Source organism: Calypte anna, chromosome 3 (assembly GCF_003957555.1).
Source record: "Calypte anna isolate BGI_N300 chromosome 3, bCalAnn1_v1.p, whole genome shotgun sequence".
NCBI classification, from domain to species: Eukaryota; Metazoa; Chordata; class Aves; order Apodiformes; family Trochilidae; genus Calypte; species Calypte anna.
In genome coordinates this window covers 27786505-27803942 of record NC_044246.1, presented here as the reverse complement: position 1 = coordinate 27803942, position 17438 = coordinate 27786505, and the positions used below count along the sequence as shown (strand labels likewise).

Genomic DNA, 17438 nt, shown 5'->3' with positions numbered 1-17438 from the left:
GGGAGGAACTTTGCTTTTTACTTACAAAATTATACATTTTAGTAATGTTTTTGTTAAAGTGCAAACAATTCTGTTAAAATTAAAAATAAAAAAGCTTTACCTACTAAAATTATTATTCCCATTCCAATTAAATACTGAAAAGAGAGTATTCTCTCTTTTGAAGAAGTATTTTCAAAAAAGGTATTCTTATTTTCATTATTTTAAAAATAACGTAATTTTTCTTTGTTTTTTAATACAATTTTGCAAGATCTGAAAAAATGTTTTCCCCCCAATGGATTCCTTTCTCTCTTGAGAACTCAGTCTTCTGAAAATTTCTTTCTCTTCAAAACATGCTGTTGTAATAAAAACTTTGTTCAAATCTCCACCTAGCACAGGAGAATGACTCCCTCACCAGCTGTATTTTCTGTCTTCAAGCTAGTAATAGTAGTACCAATGTCATCTCCAGACAGGAGATACTTGAATATCTATAGAGGGCATGCTTCTACACTCCCCATACAGCTGCTGTTCATAGAAGACAGAGCACGTTCAACACAGTTTTAGTTCTCAACCATTCAAAAGAGAGAAAGCATTTAACGATCAAAGATTTTATTCAAGCAGTTTTGGGTCAGCTAGGATTCTTGATAGAGCACTCCTACGTTTCCAGCTGTCTCACACTGATGACACAGAATCATAGAACTATTGAGGCTGGAAAAGACCTCTGAGATCAAGTCCAGCCTATGACCTAACACGGTGTCCTCTCCCACGGCTTAATTTCATCCGCTTGCTGTGTGAATTGTACTCCCTACACACATGGACACATCTGAGCTTCATTTCAGGTAAATGTTCAATCTTGGAGCTGCTGCAGATATCTACCAGGCACTTTCTGGACTCCAGGATCTATGTGCTCTGTTTCCACTTGGAAGAGAAGCCTCTGCTTTTGCAGTATCTCTCAGTGCTGCAAATAGCATGGTCCAGACAGGTGCCATTTTTCAAAGCAATATAAAACTGAAAATCTTCCTTCTTTTCTCCTCCCTGACTGTGCTGTGATATGAAGAGCACTGAGCCACAGTAGAGATTCAAAAGGCCATTGGTCACTGCATCCTTGCATCATTGCAAAAATCAGTTTCCTGCTCTTGGTGACAAAGCCAGAGGAAATCCCTGAACTATTCTGTTATCTTTGATTTTCTCTGCTGAAACTGAGGAGTATGCAGGCAAGATTCGTGCGTGCAGCAGTACAAGGGTCTTGATCTGCTTGCTGCCCAGAGCAGGCTGCCAGGCTGCAACAGGCAAGTGCTATTAAGGAGTTGATGAATCTTCATGGAGATGGGAGGTGCACCAGCATCTCGCCCACTAGAAGGGCCAGAGAGCTTGTTGCTGGAATGACAGGTTCTTCAGAAGCTGTCCAGACACCTTCTGACTTTCAGCCTGGTTAAAACTTCATCCACAGAGAAGCCTATCAAGCAAAAGAACCAGCCCAAGCCATTTCCATCCTAAGTATCCCTTATTCATGGGGGCTGAATTCAGTGCTTTTCCACTGAGGTGGTCAGCATAACAACATTAGATGAAGTCTTAACATACAAGCACTGGGTTGGTTTTATTTGGTTTGAGGAGTTAATTATAGCCGACTGTTCTACTTACAATGAATATTCTTGCATACAAATCTATTTGTATTTTCTAACCTGTTTTTACTTAAAGGTTTCTGTTTGCCTTCTATTTTGAATAGGGGCTTGGAAGGCAAGTATTTACTTCTCTCATCTGAGCTCCACAGCTGCCCTCATAAAGAGAGAGGGATTGTGGGCTGCCTCTTTCTGGAGGGGATTTGGGTGGGGTAGTCAGCAAGATCCTGAGAGTACTTGTGTAAGCCTTGCATGGCCCAAGCCTGTCCACTGACCTTTACAAAGAGCATTCTTCAGCCTGACAACTTCTGAGAGACAGAAGAGGCTTTAAGCTTATGAGCTGTTGCAAAGGAGAGTTACATGCTTTTGAAAGGTTGGTGCTATTCATAATTGTGGAAGGAAGTGGAAATAGGAAGTCGTGGGACTGTTTTGGGGGGGGGGGATTGTATTTTTGTATAAAGAAGGAGAGGAAACTCTGGCTTTTGTTTTCTTGAGGAGCTGGAGAGGAAGGAAGGAAACTAGTGCTTTTATTGGGTTATGTATGGGCAGGAAAATGCTGCCCTGTGCGCTCTGGTTTGAATGAACATTAATTAAAGTAGTGTTTTTCTGGCTCTACAGACCCAGGAGCTTCTTGTGAGGTTGTGCTGTTGCTAACACATATCCACCTGCCATCCCAGGGCTCTGCACTGCTTGGAGGCAGCAGCAGTGGTGGCATGGACATAAACATCATTGTGTGGGACCAAGCCACATTGAAGGGCTCCTCAGGCTTCTCATAGAGACATGGTGTGAGCTGCATCTGGTCATAGATGATAGTTCCACAGAATGTGGGGGGAAGTTGGCAACTGCTCTATCCTGACAGGCCCTGTGGTCAGCAAGCTGAGTGCACAGTCCTTTCCCAGTGCTGCATGTGTGTGCATCTTGGCTGGGTGTGGGCACTTTGTACAAGGTAATAAAGCTGCAGTGCCCGAAATAGACACAGATTCTCCAATTTGCAGAAGCCACAGTTCTGCAGAGGGGTAATGAGTGCCAGCTGCCTTCTCTGGAAAAGTGTAGAGTTGACAATGACAGATAGCTTTTCTCTTAATGTAGTTGTAAGAATTGTGTAGATAGAGCCTGTGTGAATGTAAATCCTGTCTTTGTTCCTTGCAGCAGCGAAGTACACACTGGGAAAAGATGGGACTGTTTTCAGTGTTGCTGAAGATTATATAGGGTTACAAGCTGTGGAGAATGGCTTTGATGTTCTTGACTGTAAACAGACCCACCTTGGATTTGCTGAAGCTAAACTGTACCAGATGTCTCCTGAATATGCATCATGCCCAGAATGCTAGTGCTGATTGGCAGGTGCTAACTCTGAGACAGACAGCTCATCTGTGGCTTCCTTGTGGCCAAGAATTTTTTATGATCTAGTACTCATCTTGGATACAGACCATAGCATGGTGCTACTGAGAATGTTAGTAGTCTCCAAGATGCAAAACCTACTAAGTTATGAAGTATTCATTATTGCAAAAAAAAAAAGGGTGCTCAGAAAAAAAAAAAAAAAATTCACATTAGTCTAGGGGTTTCTGCATGGTGTAAACGTGTGACATCTAGAGATGGCTTACCTGGTCCAGGAAGGCTCAGGACAGTCCTGGGATGCTGTCGTGGTTTCTTCAGCTGTTTTGCAAATAGCTGATAGAGTGTCAGCCACAGCAAACAAAACAACAGCAGGTGGGGGTGTGTTTTCAGGATAGGCTATGCAAAGGTTGCTGGTGTGTGCTAGGCTTCTTCTGAACAACATGTTGTGGTTATGTATTGTGGTTAAAGCAGAAAATTGCTGAGCATTGTTCATAATACATAACAGGCAGGCTGTGGTATGCAGATAAAAAAAAAAAAAAAAAAAAAAAAAAAAAAAAAAAAAAAAAAAAAAAACATAGGATGGATTTTGCACTAAAATATGTTTCTCTTGAGTGTGAAGAAAGGATGAAGCTAGTACACTAGGAAAGCCCTAGCTTTGACCTGCAGGCCAGTCTGCACTAATTGACCTGGATGAGACTCAAAAAATTGAAGTGGGGCTCTTGTAAATCCCCATGAGCTTGCCCTTCATGCTAGCAGTAAATTAAAAAGCTTTCCCAAGTATGCACCTACTCTGAGGTACCCCAGGGCTGATGCTATTTGCATTACAGAGTCAGGCTTCTCACTATGGATATTTGGAGACTTCATTCTTCTCAATGTAACTCTGCTTTATAAACTTCCACACATAGATATCTTTGCATCTAAAAGGTAAAAGGGGAGCCTGATTACTAGAAACTGAAGCTCTTCAAGCTCAGATATTCATACAAGCATTCCACTTCTGACCTTTTTTCTTTCTGATGGTACTGGTCACTCTAGGGTTCTATGGCTGAGGATATTCCACTTCATGGGCTCTGGGCTGGAAAGAAGTGAGTGAGCACCACTGTGGTCATCCAGTGCCTGCTTACAGACACTTGTGGCACAAATGAATATGTGGATTTCACACTGGGAGGAATTTTGTTTACTGGTAAACAGTTGTCTTTACCTCAAGTCTGAGTTCAGATTGTTCTGCCAACCTCATTTCTTTCTGAAGTTAAGATATATTTTGTCTTCTATATTACTGCTAGTATTCTGTACCTACACTGCTTATAATCAAATAAAACATACCAATTCATACCACCTCCAAAACTAATCTTTGCATAATATTTATTGCATGAATAATTTTCTTTAGAATTCTGAATGGATTTCCTGGATTTGCTAGTTACAGATGTTTTGGTTTATGATGTGATTATACTGCAGACTGCCATTTGCTCATCAGTATTCATTTAAATGTATACTAATAGATTAGTATAAACTGATTCTACCAAAATGCAGATTTATAAACTTAATCTCCTGTTTTGGTGTAGGAAACATATTCTAAGTTCTCTACAAGTCATCCTCAGAATCTTGGCCAAAACATTATTTTAATCATAAATAATCCCCTACCTTTTCTTTTGAGAGGTTCTCAGTTTTTTTTGAAGAATAATTATTGGTTAGAATAATTAATAGTCTTACAGGAAAAAAAAATAGCAGCCTTTACATGGATTGTGGTACAAAACACAGACTTATTAAATTTGAATCATATTTTCGTAAGAAGATGTTGCATCAGCTGGTAGTAGAAATATTTGCTAAAACTCTGGTGCCATAAACATGCACCTAGTAGGGCACAAGCTTCTGAGCAAAGCAGAGCCCAGCCATCTAAGTGGTCACAGAAGTACGGGTATTATCACTATAGTGAATAAATGAACTAAAGAAGTGAAAAAGGGTTCTTATTTTATGCCTCTGACCACACTTGTGTATGATCAGTGTCACATTTCTGTTGTCAGACTTCCGTTCTCTACCAGTGTTGTCAACCATATGATTCATGAGTCATATCTAATCCTTTGTATACAAAGCTCATTGAATATTCAGATTCTATGGAGTATAAATTATCAAGTAAATGAAATACATTTTTAATTTTGTGGGGAGGAGAGAAGGAACCTTAACTTTCCAAATTTGAAATTAATTCAGTCCTTACAGTACTGCACCCCTAAGTCTGTCAGGGCTTATTGTCCTGAAACAATAGCTCTGAGAGGTGTAAAATGACCTGTTATCCCTTACACTTTTTGCTCATTGTTTTACGGTAGGGAGGTGGGTATAAAACCCAAGACCAACGCTGCTGTTTGCTCAACTGAAATGTATGTGAAGGGGGGGCGGTTGTAGGAGTGACACAAAAACAAGTTGAAGGCAGGGAGACGAGTGTGGGAAAGAAAAGAAAGGAACAGGAGAAAAGCAACGCTATAATACTAAATCTTCCCCGCTAATGATGTTGAATTGCGACAATGAAGCCTTAAAGAGATTTTCAAAAGCAGCTATCTCCATTTTGAGGCAGACTAGTTAAGTGTTCAGTGATGCAGATGGCCCCCCTCGGGGATTTTCAGAAGTCTCTAATTGCCTAATTCCTCCAGGAAAACTATTATGTTTTTAGTGTTAATCTATATAAACACACATCATGGACGTGTTCCACTGACAACAATAGGTGGTTCTGCTGAAAGTGCTCCAAGTGTGTGCTTCAAAACAGTAAAACAACCCACGACTACAATTATGAAGAAGGCTTTTCTCTAAATGAGTGTCACGCTTCTGCATGAGCTGGATGGCATCGCTTTCCTGCACTCCATGGCATAGCACAAGTTCCAGCTTTCCCACAGTACTGTAAGCAGCTGTTTGCTGAAGCAGCAGAGGAGAGAAGAGGCAGCCAGGAAACATACACAGAGGGGGACATCCATCAGATAAACTGTAGCATATTTCCAGTTATTCTTCTGTTGGCCAGGAGTCCAGTCCCTTCTCTAGCTCCAAGGAGGAAACAGGAGGAAAAAAACCACCTGTAGAAGGGATATTCTTTTACACAGAGATACTAAAGAACTTGATCTCAAAACATGTTTATTATTTTAATTGGATCATTAAAATAATTGCAGTTGACAGCATCTCTTTAATTACATGGCCATTTGTCATACTGGGTGTGTATTTTCTTATTTTTTGTTTTGTTTCCTATGGGAATAGACTTATGCAATTGTTTGAAGTGTACAGTCCAACTTTAGTTCTGTCCCCAAAGACAGACTTTGGAACTTGCTTGGCTGAATAGGAAAGAGAGTAGAAGTTTCAAATATAACTAAATTCTTAAAAGTTTCCTGAAAACCAATGGGAGAAAGACAAATTAATCCCACTCTGAAAAGGACTGGGGCATTATTATTATTTACTACAGTCCTCAGTAAGTCATAAGGAGATATTTTGAGCTTATCAAGCAGTCCACCAGAGAGGAAGGAAGGTCCTGCTCTCTGCTCTCCCTTTCTTGTCATTAAGCTGTGTGTTGTCTTCTCTTGCTTGTTCACTTGCACCTATGGGATGCTTCCATGAGCACATCTGGTTGAGCCTTAAGGTCAGTAGCAGTGTAAGTCAATTTAACTGCTGCCTACAGTCCTACTCTCCACCCTTATTTTGTATCTAAATTTGTATATTATATATTTATAAAGGGGATAAGCATTTCCTCTCTTCACTTCCCTTTCCCTGAGCAATGTTTTCCTGACCCTCTCTTATACTAGTCCTGGATGCTTTGTCATGTTCTTTGCTGAGTCATTTCAGCATGATGAAGTGGCTGAAAATCAACCTGTGTGGGGGAAAAAAAAAAAAAAAGAAAAAAAAAAAAGGGAATGCTTCTCTGTTTCTGCTGATATGTTTGCACAGACAACTTAGCAAAACATCTGATGAGCAGTTGGGATACTGCAAGGGTGAGAGGGGTGAGAAGAGTCTGAGTGTAGGAGAGGACTGAACAACTTCCACCCTTTGCTACTAGTTTAGGAGCAGGGCAAACAGAGAGAGGCCTTCCTCCCTTGATGCTCATGAGGTGAGCTGCTGGCTCTGCTCAGCTACACTTACCCAGCTCAGTGATACCACTCAGTAACATCTGATGTCACTTCAGTTTTGGTCATTTGGTCGTTGGCATCCAGCTGGCCCCCGGTCAGTGTGCCTGCAGCTCCCAATTAGCCACGTTATCTCATTCTCTTGTCACATGGGGAGTGTCCAGGTGTGACCAGAGGGGAAAGCAAGATTGTTGGGATACTGAAAGGAAATCCATCTCTCTTTCATCCACTGCTCACACTGCCACTTGTTTTAATATTTATTTTAAAATGTTTTAAAGAGAAAATTTTCTGAAGAAAAAACACAGGTTTGGTGAACTGAGATTAGGATAAAGCTGTATAAACCATGTTAATCAAGAATCAGTAATGTGGATGCCTGACCTTCACTGGAGTATACAGAAATTTTTGTGTAATACTGACTGATTAAATGATGCTGTTCTGTATCAAGCAATGATCAATACACGGTTCTTCAGAAGGAAGCAACGTGAATTACAAACCAAATGTAATTCACTCCATTGTTTGAGCAGTGTGCTCTACCAATACATCATGTAAAACTGAGGAAAATTATTTCCTGGCTCCAGTGAGGGAACATTTGATGTCCTTCAAGAGTGATAACACTGGAAAACTGGTGGGTTTTTTCTGCATATAACTACTTTCCTGGCCCTTTGTTTTGGTTGGCTTGTGTTCTGTGTCAGCTTCCCAGAATGAAAAATTCAAAGATTCTTTTCTTTCTTTTGCTCAAATCAGAGCTGGATTAATTATGGTTAAAATACCACACTGAGGACCATGCATACTGCTCATATTTTGGCTGAATAGGATTTTTTTTTCCCCAGTTTAAATTGTAAGATTTTGAGACTCCCAAAATCCTGAGTTTTGGAAGGAGTCACTGATCAGGGAAGCATGGCCAACTATGAAAACTTCTGCATTATTAAGTAGAATTCTCATTTTGTTCTGCTGACATACATTAAAATATCCATAGCTTCTAATTTCTATCCAAAGCTGTATGGTAAGACAACAAAGTACTAGCTTCAATAACTATAAAAATATTCCAGACTCTACGTGATTAAGCCATTTCATATCTTCAAATTACAAACAACTTTGTAATTTTCTTAGAAATTAGGAAAAAAAAAAAAAAAAAAGAATAGCATTTTTTTTCATTTACTAATGCTTCAAAACAGGAAAAAGCCATCCCTATCAAGAGATATGGTTTTAACATGCAGCAGATGAATGTAAATACAAAATTGGTCCTGATCTCTAGAGCTTTCCACTAAAAAGATTTCTTACCTCCTCTTGTCTGCTTAACTGACCTCTTTTCTGAAAGCAAGACCTAAGAGACATTTAAAAGCTCTTTACACCTGCTTAAGTTGATCACATTGTTGCAATTATAACCTCTCTTTATTTTTTTTTTTTCCATAGAGATTGATTCTGTTGGGTGTTCTGTCTCCTCTGGCCAATGTTCATGAAATGTAGTATTTATAGTTTACCCAAAACCTTTTTCAAGGAAAATAAGTACTTCAACAAAACAAATAGTTGGTATTGGTAAGACTCTAAAACAATGGCTTACTGTCCAAGAAGTGTTACAGGGAGAGGTTACTTCTGAAAAATACCAGAGAAAAAGGGGAAAAAAAAATATTTGTTCAGAATAACAGGTATGTTGTAGGAAAAGTAGCATTGTGTTCTTGATGTTGTAAAATTGCATGTATGATGTACTGTAGTATTCAGCAAGTCTGGATCTGCAAAGCTACTTTCATTGTCTCGTCTGACAATGGTATTATCACTGCTTTGCTTCAAAATTTTAAAAATTACTTTTCAAAATTAACTGTGAAAGATGCAGAAAATGCACCTAGAAAACATGTCTACAGCAGCACCTACCTTTCTTTCCACTTGAAAGAATAACAAATCTTTCAGTTCAATACCTGTTGCTTCATTCCCCTTTTCTGGTTGTAAGTAAAAAGCAACTGGATTGGGAGTGTAGGATGTGTGGAGTACAGGTCTCTTAAGTCTAAAATGCTAGTTTGCAGGCTTACATTTATTTAATCACTTAAATACTTTCTCTGATAATTCTTCCAGCATAGTCAAGCAGATTCATGCCGTGAAGCATGGTAACAGATGTTCTATATACGTAAGGTGATGTGTCATCTAAGCAAATTAGCCTCCCTGTTCTTTTAAGACTTGCCCTTTTGACACCTCCACACTGCAGACAGGATAAGAGCAGCTTTCAGGGGCAACAGCTTTTCACTAGCAGTTTCCTAATAAAAAATAGCCTGTTGTTTCTATTAAAAATGAGTAATATTGCTGCAACATATTCATCTACTGCATGGGGTCAACCTGAGTCACAAGAAGTCAGATGAGTACATACCCAATACAAATGATCCTACTTTTATGAAGAGACTTTTTGTCCCACATACCATGTTATCCAGTGCCTCAAACCAATTTTAATTAATATTGTGAATAAAAAATAGCCAAGGCTTTCAAGGATAATGTTGAATTGTGTGAAATACTAGCTATATAAAGTCTTTCTCATAGGGGAATTTTCAAATTGTTTTAAAAACAACTAGAAGAGAGGCTGCTAATGTGTTCATAATGTTTGCAAAAGGACATCAATAGTACATTCCAATAGTAAATTCCAATGCAGTGCTGGTACTGATTAGAGACTAGAACAGGGCATCACATGAAAAGTACAATGTGTGTCCCCTGATGATGCTGTTAAAATCACAGTAGATTCACTATTGAAACTAAAAGTGTGTTTGTTCTTCAAGTTTGACTTTTAGAATTATTTTTTCAGGCACTCCTCGAATTTCTTTATGTCTTTCTTAATGTGGCTGAAGTTCCCAGACAGAATGTCTTAAAACTCAAGGGAAAGACTGTGGAGGGAAAGAGCAGATTGAACGAGGTGCTGGTATTGTTTGCAAATGTTTTGCTTCCGAAGAGTGTTTCTGAAATTAGGCAGAGTGCTACCCGTGATAATAGACCAACAGTGACATGTTTATGTAAACTGCTGTTTGTGAATCTCTAAAATATTTCATAACCTTGGGAGAGAATGGAGCCATTTTACATCATACAGCCATTAATCCTGTCAAAGTACTGAAGGCAGATCTCTAGCAATATGCTGATAAAAACCTGGTGAAGACTAAAAATGCTTGTCAATGAACCACAAAATTCCTCTCAGCAGCCTTCTGCTGGTGTATATTGATGCTGTATTAATGAAGATAGAAAGTAAAGTTATTAGCTATTGATAACAAACATTTCAAAGAACTAAGAAAAGATGTGGTATCTAAGTTATGATACAGCAGGCAAGCTGTTTACAACAGGCACTACAAAAGGAGGTGAAGTAATAATGCAGCAGCACCTATTAAGGTGGGTAAAAGGATGCCAATGCATTTCCATGGGAGATGGTATCAGAAACTGGTTTTACATCCTGCTGCTCACTTGCCAAATGACTACTCCTTTACACCTTGCAGAGAGAGACACTGCTCTGTATTTTTCCAAATTAACATTTCCAAGCATTAACATTTCTAAAGTTATTCTTGTGTATCAATAAAGTGGATCATAGAGTCACCAGGAGAGTGTCTACCAGGCTACTGTATATAATTTGGTTACCAAAGTAATTAATTTCCTCCAAGGAAGAGGGAGTACACAGTGCTGGTCAATCTGTTCCACGGTTCTTATGTTATCAGGCACTGTTTATGGATAAAAAATTAGACTATAATTAAATTAAAGGGATAAATATTCCATTCCAGAATTAGAAATGTAATTATGAAAATGGAAAGTGCATTGCATATATATGAGACCTCAGCTGCATTCTCATGCGGTGTATCTGGTGTCTCTCCTAGGACAACGTTCAATCATGAGAGATGCAGGCTGACTGTAATGTGTCTTAACTTTTTCCAGTAATTTGTTTTTATGGTTTTATGTTTTTTGAACTGAGGGCTGACTCCTACCATATCCCAAATTAGTCCATGTGAAAGGTATGTCAGAGTGAAACCCTTGTTAACACTGTGCATGCCTACTTACCTCTAGCAGTTTGCAGACTCCTACAATCCTAGAACTGTTTACGGTGGAAAACACCTTATTATAAAGTCCAACCATAAACCCAGTACTGCCAAGTCCACCACTAAACCATGTCCCTAAGCACCATGCCTACACATCTTTTAAATACCTTCAGGGATGGTGACTCAATCAGTTCCCTGGGCAGCCTGTTCCAGTGCCTGACAATCATTTCAGTAGAGATTCTTTTTCGAATATCCCAACTAAACCTCCCCAGCACAACTCACAACAACTCACAACTCACACAACTAGTGTGCCCAGGTGGCCAAGAAGGCCAATGGCATCCTGGCCTGTATCAGGAACAGTGTGGCCAGCAGGTCCAAGGAAGTGATTCTGCCCCTGTACTCAGCACTGGTGAGGCCACACCTCGAGTACTGTGTCCAGTTCTGGGCCCCAGTTTAGGAAGGATATTGAGGTCCTGGAGCGGGTCCAAAGGAGGGCAACCAGGCTGGTGAAAGGACTCGAGCACAGATCCTATGAGGAGAGGCTGAGGGAGCTGGGGCTGTTCAGCCTGAAGAAGAGGAGGCTCAGGGGAGACCTCATTGCTCTCTACAACTCCCTGAAAGGAGGTTGTAGCCAGGGGGAAGTTGGGCTCTTTTCCCAGATGACTTTCAACAAGACAAGAGGGCATGGTCTCAAGTTGTGCCAGGGGAGGTTTAGGTTGGATATCAGAAAGAATTTCTTTACGGAGAGGCACTGGAATGGGCTGCCCAGGGAAGTAGTGGATTCTCCGTCCCTGGAGATATTTAAAAAGAGACTGGATGTGGCACTCAGTGCCATAGTCTAGCAACTGCAACGGTGGTTCAAGGGTTGGACTTGATGATCTCTGAGGTCCCTTCCAACCCAGCCAATTCTATGATTCTATGAACTCGAGGCCATTTTCTCTTGTTCTATCACTAGAGAGAAGAGACCACCTCCCACCTTGCTACACCCTTCTCTCCGGTAGTTACAGAGGCCGAGAAGGTCTCCCCTCAGCCTCTTCTGCTTCTGTAGAACTCCAGTTCCCTCAGCTGCTTCATAGACCCCAATCCTACACTCCTCACCAGCATTGTTACTCTTCTTTGGATGCACGGAGAACACACCAGGCAGAAACATATGCAAGCAGCTCTAAGAGTGGTTCTGCCTTAGCTGCGGAAAGCCTTCCTCTCTGGGCTCGCTGCAGGTGACCCTGCCACTGGTGACATTTCACACTAGAAATGTGAAAATACTAGAAATCAGGTTGTGCGAGAAATGGCTTGGTGCAGGATTACGTTTCTGGAAAAAAACTTTTCTGGGTGGTGCACGCCTTTCTGGGATCAGCATCATGTGCAGAAGTCAGGAGAGAGGAACACGTCAGTCAGCGTTGGTGACAACTCCGTTCCTTCCTGCAACGCCATGGAGCGGGCGAACGCCACCGCTGAAGGAGCGAAACCTTTGCCGGCATGAGCAAAAGTAGGGGCGGCTGCGGGCCGGTCCATCTCACCGGAACCGTTTAGAACTTGGGGAACGCAGGACGGGAGCAACCTCTGGTTATGCTGGAGCCGCGGCAGGGCAGGACAGAGCCCAAATGTGTGGACGCTGGGGAACTGAATTACTAGCTCGGAGATAAACACCAGCCTCGGGGGAACGGGGCCCTGCGGCGTGCCAGGAGCGCAGGCTGAAGCCGGGCGGGACGCCGTCACCTCCAGCCCCACCCAGCCTCCCCTTCCCCGCGCAGCCCACGGGGCGGGGCAGCCCCACCCTACCCCGCCCCTCCCTCCCCGCTCTGCCCTCGCCTCACGCCGGGCCTTGCGAGCACTCCCGCGCTGCCCAGCGGGCCCGCCCGCCCGCCCCCTCCCACTTAGGCTGTTCGCAAGGCATTCTGGGGCTCGTAGTGCCTTCCACCGCCCTGCCTTCTGCGGGGCTGGTTCGCGGAAGCGGGGGAGAGAAACTACGATACCCAGCGGGAGGAGGGGCGCGCCCCTGAGCCTCCGTGTCTGAGCCTGCACGGGGTGGGAGGCCGGTCCCGCTAGGTCGGGACGCGGAGGCGGGGTTTCTCTTCCCTATCGTTCACCCGCGCAACTCGTTCGCCCTCGGCTCGGCAGCCGGAGCAGGCAGGGGAGGAGGGGGCCGGGACCGCCGCTGCCGCCCGGAGCTCAAACGGCAGACATCGCTTGCGGCTCGGCGGCGGCGCGTGCCTGCCCCCGCGCGTGCCCGGGGGCGGCGCGCGCTTGGTTTGCGTGGGCCGGGGGAGGCGAGGGCTGAGCGGGAGCGGAGGCGGCGGCGGCAGCGGGGCTGCAGCGCAGGCAGAACCGCCGCCCGGCCCTATCCCGTGAGCCTGCAGCCCGCCCAGCCCGCGGCTGCCTGCGGAGGCGGCCATGGGGAAGTAAGAGTTAGCGCTGTCGCCGCGCTCCAGCGGCCGGAGAAAGGGCTGCGCGGGGCTGGGCCGGGCCGGGCCGGCGGCGAGGCATCCCCGCCGGGGTTGGTGCTGGGGAGCTGCCTGCCCGCTCGCCGGGAACTGATCGACCGAGTGACCGGCGGCTGCGGGGGTGCGCGCTTGTGTGGTCCCGTCCCTCACCGCCTCCCCCTGCTCCTCCCGCGGGCGGCCGGCACTGCAGTGTTTATCGCCTCCCCCTGAAGATGAAGAGGTGGCAGCTGCTGCTTTTGGGTTTGGCTGCTGGGGAGAAACCTGGATAGAGGCTCCAAACCCCACCCCCCCCCCCAAAAAAAAAAAAGAAAAAGTCGGCACTCCGGCTCTGCGGAGGGGGAGCTGGGCGTTTTTCTCGCTTTGCTTCGGGCAAAATCATCGAAACTAGGGGCGCCGGCGGGAAGCCGCTCCTCTGCGCCTAGGAGGAAGGGGGAGGATGCGGGGGGGACCCCGGCACCGCCGCGAGCCGTGGGCGAGAGCTTGCGCCGCGACGGGGTGCGACCGCCTGAGGCGGCCCTGAGGCGGGAGGTGAGGATGGTGAAAGGAGAGAGAAGTCCCGGCAGAGATCTCCCACCGGCGGCGAAGGCTCCCTCTCCTCTTCCCTCCCCGAGCCCCCTTCCTTAAGGCTGCCTGCCCCGCGGGGCCGGGGCGCTGAGGAGCATGAGGCGGCGGCGGGGACCTGTTGTGTAGGGAAGGCGGGGGTTAAGTGCGGCGGCGTGAGGCGGGGGAGCGGTTCGGCGCGGAGGGAGGATGAGGACCTGCTCCCGGGGCGCTGGTATCTCTCGGGGACCGGCCCTGCCCCGGGCTGCTTCGGGCTCGGGAGAAACCCCCGCGGCGGAGTCGTGAAAGGGGGAAGGGCCCCCGGGGAGCACCCAGGGCTGTGCCCAGCGGCCGCCCCTGCCCGCTGAACTGCGGTTTCAGGAAGAAGAGAACTTGAAGTGTTTCTCGGAAGCTGGAGTAACAGCCTGGTTTCTTTTTTGATTTGCCCTTTTTTCTTTCTTTTTCTTTTTGGTCCGCCCTGCTTAATGATCTGATACGCGTCTCTCTTGAAGAAACGTTTTAGGAATGGTCATTTTTAGCAGTGAAATCTGCTGCGCAAAGGAGGATTATAACAAAGCTCTATGAATGATAGACTCGGTTGCTAAACCTTGCCTTGACCAGTCTTCTGGCCCTCGGAGAGATCTCAGGGTGCGCTCGGGAATGAGCAAAAACCCCTCCTATTGAAAAAAAAACTCGAGGGAAAAAAAACTTTTTTTTTTTTTTTAATAATCTAACTGCTTTAAAAATTACTTTTTTTCGGTCTTGTTTTGTGAAAAGTTGTTTTAAAAAGGATTGTCCTACCTGATTGTTTTGTAACTGGTGGAGGAAGGAAGGATCCCTCTCAAGTGTTCATGATCTGACAGTTTCAGTTTCTGAAGAGTTAACTGGTTTTTGCATGATACTCCTATTGCTAGTCTCCTAGCAGACTTTTAATTATTTTTCTTTTCTCTTTTCTTTTTTATTAACCGGGGCCGGTGGAGAAGGTTACCCTGGTCAGAAGAATCTTTGCACATACATATATTGTATATATTTTTGGTGGGGTTCTCCCCACATTTTACTGTCTCTTCATGACTCCTGGAGGTGGTAGTGGGCCCATGAAAGACTGTGAATACAGTCAGATCAGCACACACAGCTCTTCGTCTCCCATGGAGTCTCCCCATAAGAAAAAGAAATCGGTTCCCAAGAGAAAATGGGAGGTTTTTCCTGGAAGAAACAAGTTCTTCTGCAATGGAAGGATCATGATGGCTCGACAGACTGGAGTGTTCTACCTGACTCTTGTTCTCATCTTGGTCACCAGTGGACTCTTCTTCGCATTTGAGTAAGTGGCATTAAAGTCTTCATATCTTACTTCTCTAGTTAGTTATTTCCTGGCTGAAGAAAATGTAATATATTTATCCAAATGCCACAGAGAATGCTGACCAAATTTGGCTAATACTGTTTTATATAATTGAAAATATAATCTAATAGGATGCTGAAGGACACATGGTTTTGGTTATTGTATGCTGTGGAAAACTGATGTTTGAGGATTAATGTTGTAGTGGTTTTACACCATAGGTTTCCAGCTCTTGCTGTTATTGCAAGAGAATTGTAAAAGGAGCAGGTTTGGGGTAGTCAGGAAGTGATGTAGCTTCTTGTCTGCCATTTACTCTGCTGAGAATCAAAACTGGCAGGTGTGATCTTTTGTCACAGAACTGAATGCAAGAACAGCAATATCTTTCATTAGGTTATGAAATTTTCATGCTTGTTTGTTTTGTTTTTCTCTTGAAGTTGTTTGATTGCTTGTAGATGAGAATTCTGGATTAGTTAAAAAAAAGACAAATGAGTGCTGTGCACTTTTGTATGTGCCTAGCTTTCCACCACTAGGTAACAGGATTGCTTCCTATTTGTGATAACTTGCATCTAAGTTTGGTCATAGCTTAAAGCTATGCTTGTTCTGGGGTTTAAGATTTTTAGTTAGTTAAGCAAGCTTTTGGTGTCTTCCTAGGGCTTTTTCCTATTACTCTGAATCTTCACAGAATCACAGAATTATCAGAGTTGGAAGGGACCTCCAGAGATTATCTTGTCCAACTCTCCCACTAAAGCAGGATCACCTAGAGCACATTACACAGGACTGCATCCAGGTGGGTTTTGAGTATCTCCAGAGAAGGGGACTCCACAGCCTCCCTGGGCAGCCTGTTCCTGTGCCTTCAGGGTCCTTTTTGTCTGTATAAAGTGCACACAGTGGGATAGAAAATCAAATAGACTGATTTTTGCACTTTTGCTGTAGTGGTTAAATTATGCACAACAATAAAGAATTGGGCACTTGATGTGAGCAGTACAATTCAGCTTTTATATTTCCTTTTTTAAGTTTTTTTTAAGCACCTAGTACAAAGGTGCTCATACGTCCAAAGCACTTACTATAGTAATGATTATATTATTTTTAAAGAGTTAATGCTGCTTTGCTTGTTTTAAACTATTGTAGCTTGATTTGTGGATTGTGGCAGGAAAAAAATTCTTGAAAATACTTATACAGCTCATACTATTTTCTTGAATACAAACTGTTTGTAAGAAAGCTTCAGCACTGTCTCCAGAAATTCTGTTTGTTTTGATGAGTGGTGCAGTTGAACAGCAAAGGTCATTCATTACTGGGTGTTTTCAAGGAAGAATTTATTGACCATTAGCAAATCCTCAGTTGAACTAGTTAAATGTAGATACTGGTGGCAGTAAAAAAGGTAAAAATGCTCAGCAGGTAGCCAGTGGCCAAGTATGTATGTGGGCTTAGCATATGAATTGTCTTTAGTGAACTCCAGGTTACTTTAGAGGGATTTATTAATTGTAAATCTTCTGCAGACATTGTGAGACTGCTTGAATACCCTATGAGTAGTTGAAATAACACAGTCAGGGATGGTATCCATGTACTGCAAGTGTGTTTACTTTCCTGGTTTTAAAGAGGTATTAAAGGTGTAACCTGATAGTATTGCATCAGGAATGGGTCTGTTTGCCAAGATCAGGCCTGGTTGTGGAACCCTTTTCTGTGTGAGCTGACACTTGCATCTGTGTGCAGCCTCATCACCTTCAGCACAGCCTCAGGAGGCAAGCACTGAACTTCCAGCACATTTATATGATCATGATTGTAAAGCTTACTTGTTAAGCTACCATTTACAGTTTATTTATATGTTTTAAAACTTTGATCCTTCGGAGATATTCTCTGCATCTGCTTGTTTCAGAACTGCTAAAGCAGGATGAGCTGCTAGCTGTTCATCACCTTCTGATTTCATTACTACAGTGAGTTATGTGCTCTACCAGAGCTGAACACTACCACTTTTCTCATGTCTTTGAGCTTATTTGTAGTGTAACTGTATGTGATGGACAACATTTTTAGTCAAGCTACAGCATTTTGGTATATAATTATTGCTTATGTTTACCAGAAGTCTCAAAGCAGGGAAAAATCCTTGGTTTTATATAACTATA

The 17438-nt window shown here is 43.5% G+C and overlaps 2 protein-coding genes across 3 annotated transcripts in view; one reads left to right on the top strand and one right to left on the bottom strand.

Annotated features, from left to right (window-relative positions):
* TMEM242 (transmembrane protein 242) overlaps positions 1 to 12519 on the bottom strand; it is a 47255-nt gene extending 34736 nt beyond the window's left edge. Inside the window, exon 1 of the mRNA XM_030447517.1 lies at positions 12394 to 12519. Within this exon, the coding sequence (XP_030303377.1) occupies positions 12394 to 12519 (126 nt within the window). The remainder of the gene's footprint in view (positions 1 to 12393) is intronic.
* Positions 12520 to 13287: 768 nt separating this feature from the next.
* The window catches only part of ZDHHC14 (zinc finger DHHC-type containing 14), a 103789-nt gene continuing 99638 nt past the window's right edge, over positions 13288 to 17438 (top strand). Inside the window, exon 1 of one of the 2 annotated variants that reach the window (XM_008496892.2) lies at positions 13288 to 15306. In XM_008496892.2, coding sequence (XP_008495114.1) covers positions 15056 to 15306 — 251 coding nt within the window. In that variant the 5' untranslated portion in view covers positions 13288 to 15055. The remainder of the gene's footprint in view (positions 15307 to 17438) is intronic. The other variant, XM_030447128.1, reaches the window with a different exon arrangement.